Here is a 14,924-nt window from a genome sequence, read left to right as displayed (position 1 = left end):
TATGTGTTCCTCCTCTCCTCTTTTGTCATCTCACTCCACTGCCAAGCCCTTCTGTAAATCAGTATGTGATTTTTACTGATCTGCCTACTCAGATGAGAGTTAGGATAACTAGCCTCAGTACATAAAATAAAAATGTGTATACATTCTATCCTCCCCTGCTGTGGTTCTCAGCACATTAGCTCTTCTTCTCTTTGGTCTGTTTCCCCTCTATTTGCTCCACAGTGTGAAATCCATTTAATCAACATACTTTAGTGCCTTAGATAAAACCAATACTCTTCCCCTCTCTTTCTCATATTGATTTGAAGAGTTTCTTTAGTCGGCAAAGCAGCCTGAAACAATAGCAGGCACAAAAAAAAGTTGATTGCACCAAAACACACAAACAGTACAGACAACAGTGATATCGACTGGACTTAACGCTAGGATTGTCTCCTTTGCTCTCTGGTTTCAGTCCACTTCTCCTTCCCTTTATTTATTTATCATTTATCCAATAAACCATTCTTTTTTAGTTTTTATTGTATCACATCACCCTTTAACTTGTGTGATTTGCAGTCAGTCACAGTTTATGGAATTACTATGGAATGCTGAAACTAATTGGATCAAAAGAGCAGTATGGAGTCACGAGTTTTCATCCCATTTCTTTACAAGAGATGAACTCATGCAGAAAGATGTTTAGTTCTTCAAATGTTTCCATTTTTAGACACACTAGCTATAGGAATGGAAGGGTTTGTTGGTTGGTCATTCAATCCACCACTTTGGTCCAGACTGAAATGTCTCAACAGCTATCAGTAGAAACAGATGGAATTTTTTATTGTTTTGCAGGTGTTTGGTTGCAAGCCAAAGTATTGGACGTATAGAAAGGTTGACATTTAGATGAAGAGTTAGTGGATCGCCAAACTTACAGTAATCCAATTCAGTGCATCCAAAAGTTGTAAGAGAGATATTTTTGTCTGAATCTAAAATTTCAAGCCTGCTGCGAGTGTAAAATCACCAAAGTCATTACGATACATCTGTGAACTATGGAAGTCTGTACAAAATGTTGTTCAAATCCATCATGTTGAAATATTTCAGTCTGGACCAAGGAAGTGGAAGAAATGCCTGAACTTTAAGGTACTTGTGGCGCTGAGATGAAAAGTCACGGGATAAAGAAAGTCATTATGGTTCATCCAATGGGAACCTGTGTTTCTGCAACAAATTTCGTGGCAATCCAACTAATAGTTAGCCAAGACATTTTAGTTCTAACCAAAAATATCAACCTCATGGTGGCCTTGGAAATAAACTTATTTTGATTCATTCATCTGGCAACCATACATGTTTGTACAAAACTTAATGGCAATCAACTTATATTTTATGCTAATTACAGTAGATAATGTTAGCATGCTAACACCTTAAAAAAAGATTGCAACCATGGTAACCATTATCTGTCAAATACCAATAACTTTACATTGCCAAAAGTAAGCATATAAGCATAGGGACATAGCCATAGACTGTATAAGTGGACGTAGTCATCGTGACGTCACCCGTTAGTTTGTGGACTGTTTTGAAGCCTCGGGCGCCGCCATGTTGAGTTGTTGCAACCAGCGGCACCGGACGTGACCATAGCTGTTTCTCAATCTACGTTCTTGTCTGTACTTGTGTTCATGTGGACTTGTGAAATGTCATCCTTCGCAGCCCAAGTACTGTTCCAATTCAAAAGTCCGCATCTAGCCAAGTACAGTCAAATATCCGGGTGTGTTCTCGCTCTGCCCGTTTTACTGAGCCTGCATCGGTGGTGACTTTTGTGGACTTCGGATAGTCAGATATCCCAGAATGCATTTCGCCGCCAAAAAAGCGGAAATGTTGGAGGAGAAAACTCACAACTTTAAGTTATAAGACCACTGTTATTGTGTCACGGAATGCAGTTTTAAGAGTTTTTTTTTATGTGGGAATAGTTGTTTGAACTCCAAATGTGTGGTCAATTTCTCAAGACAGAGCTGATTTGAAAATTTGCTACGACGTTTTTGGAGATGTGAGGTCCCGCCCACTAATGGGTAATCAAGTCCGCTGCTGTTAAAAATTGCTGAATGACTGACTGTGTGCTCCCGTCCCTGGGAGTTTGTACTCCCGAGCTGAACTTGCCAAATCCGAGCTTTAAAGTATTGAGAAACAGCCCACATTTGGACGAGACGGTGAAGCTAGCTATGCATCTGTAATTCATGTCAACTGTCATTTTAACAGGGCTGACATTTTTGTCTAGCGAATAACAGTCTTAAAACTAAATGTACTCACCAGAGAAAGTGAACAACCAACTCCTAATAAGCTTTTTCAACAGCGCTGGTTAAATTTAGAGAGTGCCGTGCGTACAAGTCACTCTAGTCTGATTGACAGGTCGCCATGGTAATAACTTGTCAATCACGGATAATCCCGCACTGAAGCATACTCTGCTTTATGGTCTGTTGTCCTCTAAATGGGACCATAATTTACTAAATGAACATCCTGATGGATTGAAGAAGACATGAAACTAGTGACTGAGACCATAAACTCATCAGGAAAGTGTTTACTGAGGTAGGGTCATTTTCTTTTTGCAACCAGAAGAGTCGCCCCCTGCTGGCCGTTCGATAGAATGCAGGTTTAAGGGACTTCCACATTCGCCTCAGTTCTCTGACCGGAAGCTTCCCGCTTGGACATAGCAATTAGCATAGCATTTAGCTCAAATCCTGGCTCACATAGATACCAGCATGTCTATAGACTCTTAGGGACAACACACACCAAGCTCACAAAATGGCTGTGAGACAATTTGTCGTGTCAACCCACGGAACTACGTCAACATGGTAGGATACAGCACTGTCCTATTCAAGTGTTAACATGTGTCAATTTTCAGAAAGGCAGTTTTTGTCATATTGGCTCCCCAAAGCTGCACGTACTGTACCTTAACTATTATCTTCTGTCTGTAGTATGTGTTTGGCATTCAGTGTCTTTATTATGCGTATGGGATGGGTGTCAAATGTTACACATAAATCTTGTTTATGTTTTTCCACTGTGCATTTATTGTTGGTTTTTACTAATTGGAACACAATAAACTTTCAAAGATGTGAAATTATTCATGTTTCCATCCTGTGTTATTTCTTCCAGAGGTATCCAGCAGCAGCTGTCCAGCTACAGGGAGACGGTGATCCGGCAGGCCACAGTGGCGGCGGGCTCGGCCGTTCACCGGGACGATGCGCCAACCTGCGGCATCTGCCACAAGACCAAGTTCGCAGACGGCTGCGGGAACCTGTGCTCGTACTGCCAGACCAAGTTCTGTGCCCGCTGTGGGGGGCGAGTGTCCCTGCGATCCAACACGGTGAGAGTTGGGTGGGGGGGGTGATCACTGTGTGTCAACGTAATTAGGCAACATTTTCTTCCTTTGATTCAGACATATCCTGTGAAGACCACAAATTATTATAACATTAGCACAAAGCGATGGCTATATGACTGTAATAATATTACAAAATGAGATTTTTTTCAAATAACATTTGGAGGGATGAACAGCATTTTTCCAAAATATGTTTCCTCATTTGATTTGTTGATGTTGGTGAGAGCTGTCCAACATGTGTGAATGCCACAGCATATGATTCCCATTATTTTTTATACTCAACAAACTATTCAGTGAGCTGATGTCATCTAAGAAGAGGCCACTCCCATCAGAATAGAAGTGTTTTATTATATTTGTAGTGACTTGTTCAACGAAGGAGAAAAGTGTAGGGAGCCCCAAAAGAGACAAAAGACAGTAAAATGTTAACTGAATACATTAATAAATAATATTAGCTGTTAAATAATTCAATAGAAATATTAAGCGTCATGCTTTTCCTTTCTCGTCTAATCAGTTCACCAATAGGTTGATGAGGTTATGTTTATTTTAATCTTTAATGTATACTTCACATTTTATTTTTTAGATCCTTACTTGCAGCAAACATTTAATACATTCCCTATTTCCTGCAAGCCGCATTTCCTATTTTCCTCCAACATTTCTGTGTACTGAGACTGACACTTTGGATAAATGATTAAATCTAGGCTGACACCAAAAACGAAAAAGAAAAGAAAAGAAAAGAAAACTTAGCGGTTGAAGAAATAACATGAGCTTGATTTTATTTATTTATTGTTAACAGACTGAAGGCTAAAGGAGAAGTGCAAAGATTTTCTTTTTACACTTAAATTATTTAACATGATTATTTTTTCAAATATTTAGTTACTTGTCTTTTTCCTTTAGGCGTCACTCTTTCAGGTTTAAAAGTGATTTAGAATATTTGATCTAAATTGTAAACAGTCAACGTCAAGTGGTCTGAACCAACTTTTGTATGAATTATTTGTAAGGGAAAGATTACGTGTTGAGTCCTGTTTCCAGCAGTGTTGTACCTCAAACAAAAAACAGCACCAGGTCAGATCCATCTGGTGTTCTACTGTATGTCCAATCAGACTATACCAGGGCCTCAGATGTTGGAACAGTGTGGAGGTGATGAGCCGTGGCACATACGTGCCTGTCTTTTTGTGTGTACAGTATAAGCGAGTGTATAGTATGCTCTGGATGTGTATTTTTTGGTGTTGCTGGATGTTGGTTGTTCTCTTCTGTTTATGGGATCTGTGTGTGTTACTGTGTATTTATGTGTGCCTCCATATGTGTGTGAATGTGATCTATGCCTTCATGTGTGTATGTGTGTGACCCAGGCGCTGGTAAAGGTTAATTGGGCATTAGACTGAGCTGTGGACAAAGGGGGGTGGTCTCCCACTCTGTCTCTGTCTCCCAGGGGTCCGGAGGTGCCCTATACACACACAGCTGGGTGCAGGTGTGTGTGTGTTGGCATCGGGAGACGAGTCTTCCTCTGAAATAGGTGACGTCCCCTCTCCCACCCCTTCTTTCCCTGCTCTACACCACTAGTGTGGCATTTAATGACCTTAATGACCTCACACACACACACACACACGCGCACACACACACACACACACACACACACACACACACACACACACACACTCAAATGTACATCCTAATTAGTTGCTGTCTCACATGGGGAGAGTTCAACTGTGGGGTCCTGGGTGGTGTGTTGGGTGGGAGACAGCTGCATTCAGTGGGAGAAGGTCTTTGAAAGGTTGATTTTACACACACACACACACACACACACACACACACACAGACAGTGCAGAGCAGTGATAGGGGAAACAGCTAAAACTAATGCTGAGAAAAATTTTAAATTTTTAAAGTTAAATAATACAGCCTGGAAAGTTGTTACGTGATAAATGACATCATTGGTTGACCAAGTACAAAAATAGCTGACAATTAATCAAATACAAACATTCACTTTGTTTCTGAAAGTTAGACAAGAAAATGTATACCATCCTCATGTCTATGCATTAAGTGCGGAGCTGGAGTCAAGAGCCAAATCGCCTAGCTTTGCTTAAAGGAGCTTTAGAGAGAAACAGGTTAGCTGTTTTCCCCTGCTTCCGGTTTGATCTTATCGCCACCTGGCTCAACCTCCGTACTTAAAACACAGACATGAGAAGTCATGTCAGTGTTCTCATTTAACCCTTAGAAAGAAAGCAACATTTCCCACAATGCAGAAGCGTTCTTCACACTTATCTTTTTTTGCCACGCGACCTCTTGCGGTTGTGAAAGTTGTTTTAGCCTGCTGTTGTTATACCAGAACAAAATGTCTGAGGCTGGATGGTTCATAGTTCAAAGCGTGTGACTTTGACACCCAAAACTATGATTCGCATCCGGTCTTCTACCAACAGTTATGTGTCTTTTAACCATGAAGCCTTAAGCAAGTAGTTTTAGTTGCCAGTACGCAACCAGACCTTAACCATGGAGGCGTCAAGTCATATAGGCTCCTATTGCTGATTATGTACAAGAACTTGTATCAACTTAAATCTGATATTAAGGAGTGGAAGTTCATTCTTTTATGTTCAGTAACTGTAACATTATTAGAAATCTGTGTATTGCACTGTTTTCCTCATGCTATGAGATACTGTGGGGCTGCAGGGTCATTGCCATGCTTTCAGATATCATCCTTGCTCACATTCTCTCTGTCTTTCTTTTCATTATACATGAATGGCTGACTGGGCTGCAGGAGGACAAAGTGGTGAGTGCTGTGTTTTGTTTTTCTTTTTTGGACAACATAACTCTGCCTACAACCTTTAAGACAATCCATCTTAATGGGTTGAGACAGTATGTATGTATGGATGTTTGGATGTACCTATCAGTATTTCTGTCTGTCCATGTGTCTGTTTTTATTAAAAGTGGTACGAGTTGTATCATTAGTGGCAGTAGCAGTAGTAGCAGTGGTAGTAGTAGCGGCTTTAATGGAATTAATGATTGAAAATGTTACGTGGCATGTATCATTAGATAAGATACTTTAGTCACCGCCTTGTACAGGGTCCATTCTCCAGGACTAAACGACTTGACTTGGCTACATGGGGAAAATGTGTAAACTCCATGTAGGCCAAGAACACGCTCACTATGATAACATTTAAGGTACTTCATTAACATATTTTTACAGATTCTTTTTCATAGCAAACACCTCACTGGAAGCTTGTTTAAAGGCATCTAAAATCTGCCTCCTGAACAGTAATCCATACCTGAGAGTTTCACTAATATTTATGTAATTTATATAATATTTGTCACACATAAAAATAATCTTATTAGCTGATCAAAATCCTGAATGGGTGGAGCCAAAGAACCACCTTTCAAAACTATTTTTTGAAGTACATGTTCGATAAACAAAATCAAAGTTCAAACAAGAAACACTAGCATTAAGAATAGTATTGTAGAAGTTTTAATAACTCATCTGTCTTTTTACTTTTTCATTCATCCATGACCATTGCACTCTGTCTGACTCTCACAAGTTAGCTTTGTAGCTAAAAGCTTCACTTTCCACCCAAATACCACAGTGGTTGAGAGTCTAATAATGCTCATTTGTGCCTCAACTCCAACAGAATAGAGTTTAATGGAAATGTGTTTGGGGGTGCTCAAAGCTTTGAAAGGATTAAATTTGAAAAACATTTTTTGAAACAGTGTCCCTGCCACTCAGGATAACTCAAAGAACTTTGAACGACACTTTCAGTGTAGAAGCAGATTTCCATCCTTCAAAGACCAAAAACTAATTTGTAATGTGGCCAAAGTGCCCCTTGAATAATAGCTTTAGATTTAAATAAATACAGTAGCTATCCAGCTGCATTTTTTGGCAAGTTTTGCTAAACAGAAGTTTGCTAAATGTCTTTGTTATCAATTGATTACATATGCTTATTCACATTCTTGCCGAGAGTTTGATGAGAAGATCGGAAACCCTCCTGTAACTGTCCGTTCAATATGAAGCTACAGCCAGCAGCAGGTTGGTTTAGCACAAAGACCAGAAACAGGGAATGAGTTAGCCTGGCTTTGTCCAAATGTAGCAAAATCCACCTACTAAAGTTCACTAATTAACACGTTATATCACATTTGTTTTATCTGTACAAAAACCAAAGTGTAAAAAGACATGTATTTTTCATGGGAGGTTTTGTGTCAGACATTTTATTTTTTTGGCCAGGCACAGTGACTTCCTGGAGACCTGTCATCAATGTGAAGTTGCCAGGCAACCAGCAGAGACTCCAGGAAGTTACTCTGATAACTCTCAAGAGAATGAAGCGATTTCCCAAGAGGTCAAACTATTGCTTCAAGAAAGTACAACTGTCATTGCTGCACCCAAGCAACCCACAGCTATGTAACATTTTCCACTGCCACAGTGGCACAATCAGTGTTGGGCCCTGGCAAATGTTCCTGCCATGATGTGTGCAGTAGCAATACAAATAACAGGTGAATGTGAAGATGGAGGACAAGGATTGAAAAACCTGACTGGTCACCCTATCTGGCATGTTTCTTGGTGTTTTTGACACATGTGTTTTGTGTATTGGCCTGCTCCATTGCTGTTCCTCCATTGTCCTGTGGCCTGGTTAATCAAGAGTTGAGCAGAATCATATGACATGATACTGCCGGAGAAGCGTTCCCAGCGGACATGCCTTTAACACCTTCCTCTGCTTGTGTAGTTGTATCAGGTTTAGAACCTTACTTGGCCTTGGCTGCCTTCCCTCAGGGCAGCTGCCAAACCAGCACTTTGATGATAGTTGGCTGGGCTTGAACGCCACGGCTGTCCGAGAGTGCTTTGGTGTGCTGTACATAGCAGTCTCACTCCCTTGCTAAAGCTCCGTACAACAATCACTGGCTCTAAAGAGGAAAGTTTTGGCAGAATAGAGGCCTTATGTAGCACTGGCTGTAGGCTGGACAGCAAACCGGGTTTGAATTACTGACATGGATTCATTTAATTACTTGGGGATTGATTAATCTTGCCTGGCACAGCAGTCCAAAAGTGCAAAGTTACTCTGCCCGCTTTTTCCACTCCACTCAAACTAAAGTTAGTGAAAGTGTTGGCAGGGATAAATCTAGGCCTGTATGACTGTAGCCAATCAGCATGTTGTCTAGATCAGTTTAACTGTTTTTATTTTATTTTAATAAAGTACTTTTTAAACTGGTTTTCTGTGGATCTTTGAGGTCACACAAAGGCAAAGTGTATCTTTTATTTATTGAGATTGACAGGGCTCTGAGGTTAATAGACTCAGCTCTATACACCATACTGAGGACTGTAATATTGATGACAGAAAAAAACCCAGCGGAAAACCAAATAATTTCAGTGTATTACAACTCTTTTTCCTATTCCAATTATTGTCTTGTCATAGCTCTGAGATAAAATACTTGTTAAAGACTTGTTCTTGACCTGCGTCAGTCATGGTGGCTACAGCTAGCCTATAACAATTGCATTTTCCACCATTTGGTATTTGGTCCATAAAGCTTAACTCTTGATATCACCTCTGTGCTAACTCTTGTTCCTCTTCTTACCTTATGTACTGCAACTCAGTGTAGTCTCTCATAAGATTTATTTGATCAGTCGTTTTTGAAGAATGATACGATGACTGGCCAACCTGCGTGGTAGCTCACTGCCATCGGTGTGTGTGTCTGTGCCTGAATGGGTGACTGAGCAGCAAGAGCAAGACCTTGAGAGCCATTTACTATTTACTATCAATAAGGAAAAAAAGAACCCCTTTGAGATTTTAGCAAAGTTAAACAACAATTAATTCAGTAGCAAACAGCAAAAAACACAGCTCCCATTTTTACTAGCTCAGCTGTATGTAAAAAAGACTGTTAGTGTTGGTTTCTCTCTTATACATTGGATTCACCCAGGCTCTTGTTTAATGTCATCTCATCAAGTCACGTTCTTTTTTTCCCACAGTCTAACTCTGGATGTCCACTGATTCCGGCTGCGCCAAGGTTTTGTTACGTCCTCAGTCCAGCGTCAACTTTCACTGGAAACGTCTCAAAATTGACTTATGATTTTTGTGCTTCAGAGCTTTTTGTCTGCCTGTTTTCGCTGTCATGTTTAGATTTTATTGATTTGTTCATCAGTGCTTGCTTTTTGTGCTTCTACTGTGATTAAGTAGGCTACTTAGTTAAATGGTTTCTTTTTGTCTCTGTTATTTTACAATCGGGAGTCTTCACAGAGTCTTTTTATTTTTAAAAATTGACCGGATTAGCTCCGGCAGCTGCGGCACAGGCGGACTCAGTGGATTTTGCAGGTAACCCGGAAAGCCGGATCGCTATGTGAAAGCACACACAATTGTGGCTATATGCTGTAATATTTTGTTCAGTATGAATGAGCGAATGCGGCATACTTTTCCGTGTTTATAATGGGATCTCTGTGTGAAAGCGGCTATAGTTTGACCCTTTCTGTTCTGATATTGCTACAGCCATGTCTGAAGTAGCGGACTGGCCTATTCTGTAAGATGGCGGTGGTTAACCCACATGGTTTTAGTAAAGGCTACTAAAAACATACACCTAAAAAAACAATAATACTATAATACAATAATAATATACTATAACTGTCCAATGTTACATTCTAAGGCTGGATTGTTAATTATTACAGCTCTCTACATTCACCAAAAATGAAAAATGGAAGCTTAGTAGCTGCTGTATTTTTTTCCACTAAGATCATCTCATCTTTCTAGTGTATTACTTTCGTGTACTGAACGAACTGCGATGAGTGTGCTGTCTTGCTTTTCAAAGAACATTTCTGAAAGTAAAAGCGTAACGATATACAGCGTGTGTGGTGCATGCAGCCGGGTGTGTTGTGCTAATGATATTCATGGCTCATTATCCGCAGTGATGGCTGAGCTCTAGTGGAGAGCTGCGTGTGTGTTGTTGCACTGAAGCCAAATGTTTCTCACAGAAAGGGCCATTTTTGAAGTCTTGATTCCTCCTCTCACGGGAGACTAGAAGAGTATTGTGTGTTCCTTTCTCTCTAACTCTCACTCTCACACACACATGCTCACTAACACCTCTCCTCTCTCTCTAGCCTAATTGTAATGTCCAGGGCTGTATTTCTGTGAGGGGGAGGGGGTATGGTTTGTGCTTTTATGTGGCTATAATATATATATATATATATATATATATATATATATATATATATATATATATATATGTAAAAATAACTTTGACTGCTCTGTACTGGTAGATTGCTGTTTTTAGATCAATTCTGATTCAGAATTACTGGCTACTTCATCCACTGGTGTTTTCAGCCCACTTATGTGGTTAACCATAGATGTTATGTTGGTTTTTATAAATATAGCCTTTATGATTTTAGAGTGGATGGAGAGGATGCAGATTTTTTGGCTGTATCCTGATTACCTAATCATACATTTAGGGCTGCAAATATTCATTATTTCATTGTCTTTTTTTGTAATTCAAATTTTCCAAAATAGGAACAACCGAATGCAACAACTTATTACAATGAATCAGTGAAGAGCAGGTTTCCATTCCATTTACAGTTATATAAAAGTAAAATGAGGGGGAGAAATGTGGAGTGAAACTGAAGTTAAACAGACCTTTTTCCTTAGCAGATATGACTTGTAGCCTACAACTGCGATGATTTTTTAAAAGAAATTACAATATGGCTTGAGCCTATTTGTAATAAATTGCACTGTACGTTCGTTCATCCTAGTTTAAAGACTAGATCTCGCTGTCATCTTGAGAAACTGCTACCAAGCCCTGTCATTGCACTTCTTAGTTTGAAAACTAGCGGCGCTGCCATTTTAAACAGCTACTTGACCTACATGCAGTCGATAAAGACGTTTACCAAAGTCGAGTAAATACGACAGAACCGAGAAGCAGGGTGATTGTGAGTGAATGCCCGAAAATTTCAGAAAAGAACTTGACTCGTGACTTATACAGATATTTTTCTGTATGTGGCCCACAGTCAAAAATCCTTGTGCTAGAACAAAGCCATCTACACTGTTATCCGTCCCGCTTTCGTTGTTTCACAGATAATGTGTGCTGTGAGAAAATCTATAAAGAAACCTGAGTGTTCTGCTGCCAACAAGGCTGTCAGATTTTTTTCAGAAAGCAAAAATGACAAGTAGACGTACAAGACAGACAAACTTATGCCAAGAATGAAAGGAAGCTTATGCTAACTACGCAAGCATGTCAGTCATATTTATAATATGAAGTAGCGTATGTTACATGTCATGGTTAGTTCCGTACACCAACCAATCATTTAACCAGGCAGTCTATATATTCAGATTTAGCACTTACTCTTCTGGCATAAACCTCTTCTCAATGCCATCTGTTGACTGTTATCCAGCGTCACTGCAGCTTTCCTCCCTCCTCCCTCACAGACCCCTCCTGTATTACTTTAGGGATTTTTTATTGGAGACTCAGCATGTTCATTCATGACATGTTTGTTCAATTCTCTTGCCATCATGTTAATGTAGTAGTTGTGTATCACAGCTTGCCCTGGGGGAGGTGTTTATGAGCTCAGAGACAAGTCTGTGTCACGCTTGCATAGATTTGTTCCAAGCGTCACGGAGGCACACGAAATACTTTTCTCTGGGTCAAAATGCCTCAAAGAACGATCACGCCTATCATGTACAACTTCCTTTTTTGAAAAAGTTAGTCTTGCACCTTGACAGGAATGAGCTATCGAAAAATACCTCACAAATAATCTTACTATGCGCCTGATACTTGTGTAAATGTATATCTATTGATCTAAGCCTACAAGGAATTATGGCTTTGTGTTGTTTTCTGACGGGGTGCAGCGCAGTAGAAGAGCCTGGGCAATGTGTCATCTGCTGTTAACGCCACAGCGCCTCATGATTACTATTGATCGACAGTCTCGCTAGCTGCGTCCGTCTCCACGTCCATTGCTCATTGACTGGTCTTAAGGGTGCCATCTCTCTCTGGCTTGTTGCTGTAAACTCCCTTACGAAAGCAGACGCACGCACACAGAAACATAATGCACTCTCACTGTATGGCGGTCACCTGCACGTACAAGCAGGCTCTGTAGTGCAGACACCCTTGGGTGAGCAGCGCTGTCAAGCACACAGAGATGAAAGACAGGTACGCATACATGCAACACAACACAAATACACTTTCTTTGCGCGAGACAGAGACGTCTGTATATTTCATCAGTGTAATGTAAAAGTAACAAAGGACCAGAATGATGTCTATTTGAAAGTGATGTGACTTTAAGAATCACCACAAAACCTCAAATTGTTTTATATATATATATTTTTAACACAATGTTAAATACTTTGACTTCTACAACCATAGCTTTAAAGTTAGAAAACAGTTTCTTCTCCTACTCAGACATATACAGCATTTTTCTGCCATTTCCAGTGCTTCATTAAAGCTATAAAACACTTTGTGTTTTTTATGGCTGCTTACTGCGTAAATCAACACTCTAGACTTCCAAATGTCTTGGGCATAATTGTACACACATAGTTCAGCCTGATAAACAGTGTTTGGTATCTTTGTAAACTTTGTGAACCCCATCATTATTTAAAGGGAAACTCCAGAGATGTTTTATGCCACTGAACTGTGTCTCAAAATGTCTCAAAGGGGTGATCATGGCGGATAGATAAGATGCCTGAGCAAGACACTTAACCCCTGTGCGTGCGACCTCTGATATGTATTGCAATTGTAAGTCGCTTTGGATAAAAGCGTCAGCTAAATGTAAAATCAACACTCAGTTTAGTCTTGGGGCACACAGCAGTCAAAAACTGGCTAAACCAATGTAGGTTTAATTAATTTTTTTTAAAAGTATATAGTCTACCAAACACACACACTTTCCTCCCTTGATTTCTTTTTCACTTTCACAGGCACCCCAGCACCAGGTGCTGTTGCTAACTAGAGACATTTAGTGGTGAAAAAGGGAAGTGCAACGTCATGACAACCCTCAACTGCACTACTACAACTTTGTGTTCTAAGATCAGAGACAATGCTTGTGTGTGTGTGTGTGTGTGTGTGTGTGTGTGTGTAAAACGCGCTGATGATTGGGGAGGGGGGGATTCCAACCAACATACAATGAAATATTAACACAGCCCTATTATGGTAAGAGTGTGTAAACATCTGCCTTACACACACACACACACACACATATTCACCATGTCCCTGCATCTATGCATGTTCATAAAGCCTTTATGTTTGTCTTACTGCAGAGAAAATAGTACAGAGAAGTGAGCAGCTAAAGTCATCCTCCCATTGACCCAATAAAGATGTCAGGGAAACGATTGTTACATCCTGGGGACAAAGGGGAGCCAAAGTAAATTATTTACAATACTGATGAACTATTAACCGTAGATATGGACCCTGTGCATGTATTTATACTTTGAGCGTGTGTAAGAGAAAGTGTGTGTAGCCCGTCGTACATTGTGCTTGCTTGTCGAACTAGTGTTCCATGTGTTATTGTACAGATACAATGCACTTGGGTGCCAGCAAATGCACTTTTTGTGTATTTCTGTGTCTGTGCATGTGTGTACTGTATCACTTGTGTGCGTGTGTGTGTATTTTGCTGCAGGTGCCGGCTCTGCTGATATAGTACCTCATTAGATGGTGTGGACACTAATCTCCTTTATGGCAGTCTTTCATCCTTAGCGCAGGATTTATTGACGCCCTCGGTTACGGCGCCCGCCTCGCATGCTGCCGGTGCCATACGTCAAGCTGTCATTGGCTGATGCTACTTCCTGGTCACGCCCCTCCTCCCACTCCCCTCCTCTCCCTAAGGGTAATTGTGGTATTTGTTTCGCCTGTTAGGCGGCAGGCGTTCAGTGTGTTTTAGCCCAATCTGTGGCAAAAGCATTAAGTCTAATGGTGGCTGGAAGTGTTACCTGACAGTAGATCATGTTTAGTGCACACTGTAAGGTCTGGCTGCCGGCTGGAGAGATAGAAAGAAGAAGCGACAGACTCTGATTTCATGTAATTGGAGAGTAATGGTCAGAATGACAACAACAACTTGGAAGAGTTCATATGTTACAACCCATTTCTGGAGATGTTGGTGCCTAATAGGATGCAAATGTACATTTTTGGTCTGATAATTGCCTTTCTTCAAAGGCATTGTGTTTATTCACTTTATGTGGATGAGAAGATTGATACTACTATCATGTGCATTGTGTGTGCAGCTTGGGTTGGGAGATAATTAACCTAGCTTAGTATGAAGACTGGAAGCAGTATCTAAAGTTTACAAATGAACCAACTGTACCAGCACCACTAAAGCTCTCCTATTAACACTTCGTACCTTCATTGTTTAATCTGTGCTCAAACAGAGCTGTAAAAATGCTGATTTGTGGCTTTAGCAGGCGTATGTGCTCCAACACTTCTTGGTGAACAACAGGCAGGGACAGTAACTTTGAGACAGAGCCAGGCCACGTGCCGTGATAAATCCACAAATAGTCATTTTTGCAAACAACAGCTAGGCACAGTGGCCTGCTGGAGTCTTGTGTTCACAGTAAACTGCACATTTTCACATTTCTGTTTGTGCACAGATAAAACAAACAAGATGCAACATGTTAATTAGCGAGCTTAAGAGGTGCTGGTAGGTGTATTTTTAAACGCTCAG

The 14,924-nt window shown here is 40.4% G+C and overlaps 1 protein-coding gene across 19 annotated transcripts in view; it reads left to right on the top strand.

Moving 5' to 3' along the window:
- The window catches only part of LOC123983956 (regulating synaptic membrane exocytosis protein 1-like), a 103,395-nt gene that overhangs the window by 30,181 nt on the left and 58,290 nt on the right, over positions 1-14,924 (top strand). For 18 of the 19 annotated variants that reach the window (XM_046070444.1, XM_046070441.1, XM_046070453.1 and 15 more), the window contains 2 exons: positions 3,109-3,319; positions 6,081-6,092. In XM_046070444.1, the coding sequence (XP_045926400.1) occupies positions 3,109-3,319; positions 6,081-6,092 (223 nt within the window). The remainder of the gene's footprint in view (positions 1-3,108; positions 3,320-6,080; positions 6,093-14,924) is intronic. The other variant, XM_046070443.1, reaches the window with a different exon arrangement.

The sequence above is a fragment of the Micropterus dolomieu genome, linkage group LG15, assembly GCF_021292245.1.
Source record: "Micropterus dolomieu isolate WLL.071019.BEF.003 ecotype Adirondacks linkage group LG15, ASM2129224v1, whole genome shotgun sequence".
In the NCBI taxonomy this organism is placed as follows: domain Eukaryota; kingdom Metazoa; phylum Chordata; class Actinopteri; order Centrarchiformes; family Centrarchidae; genus Micropterus; species Micropterus dolomieu.
The sequence above is the reverse complement of the archived record's forward strand: the minus strand, read 5'-3'. Positions and strand labels throughout refer to the sequence as shown.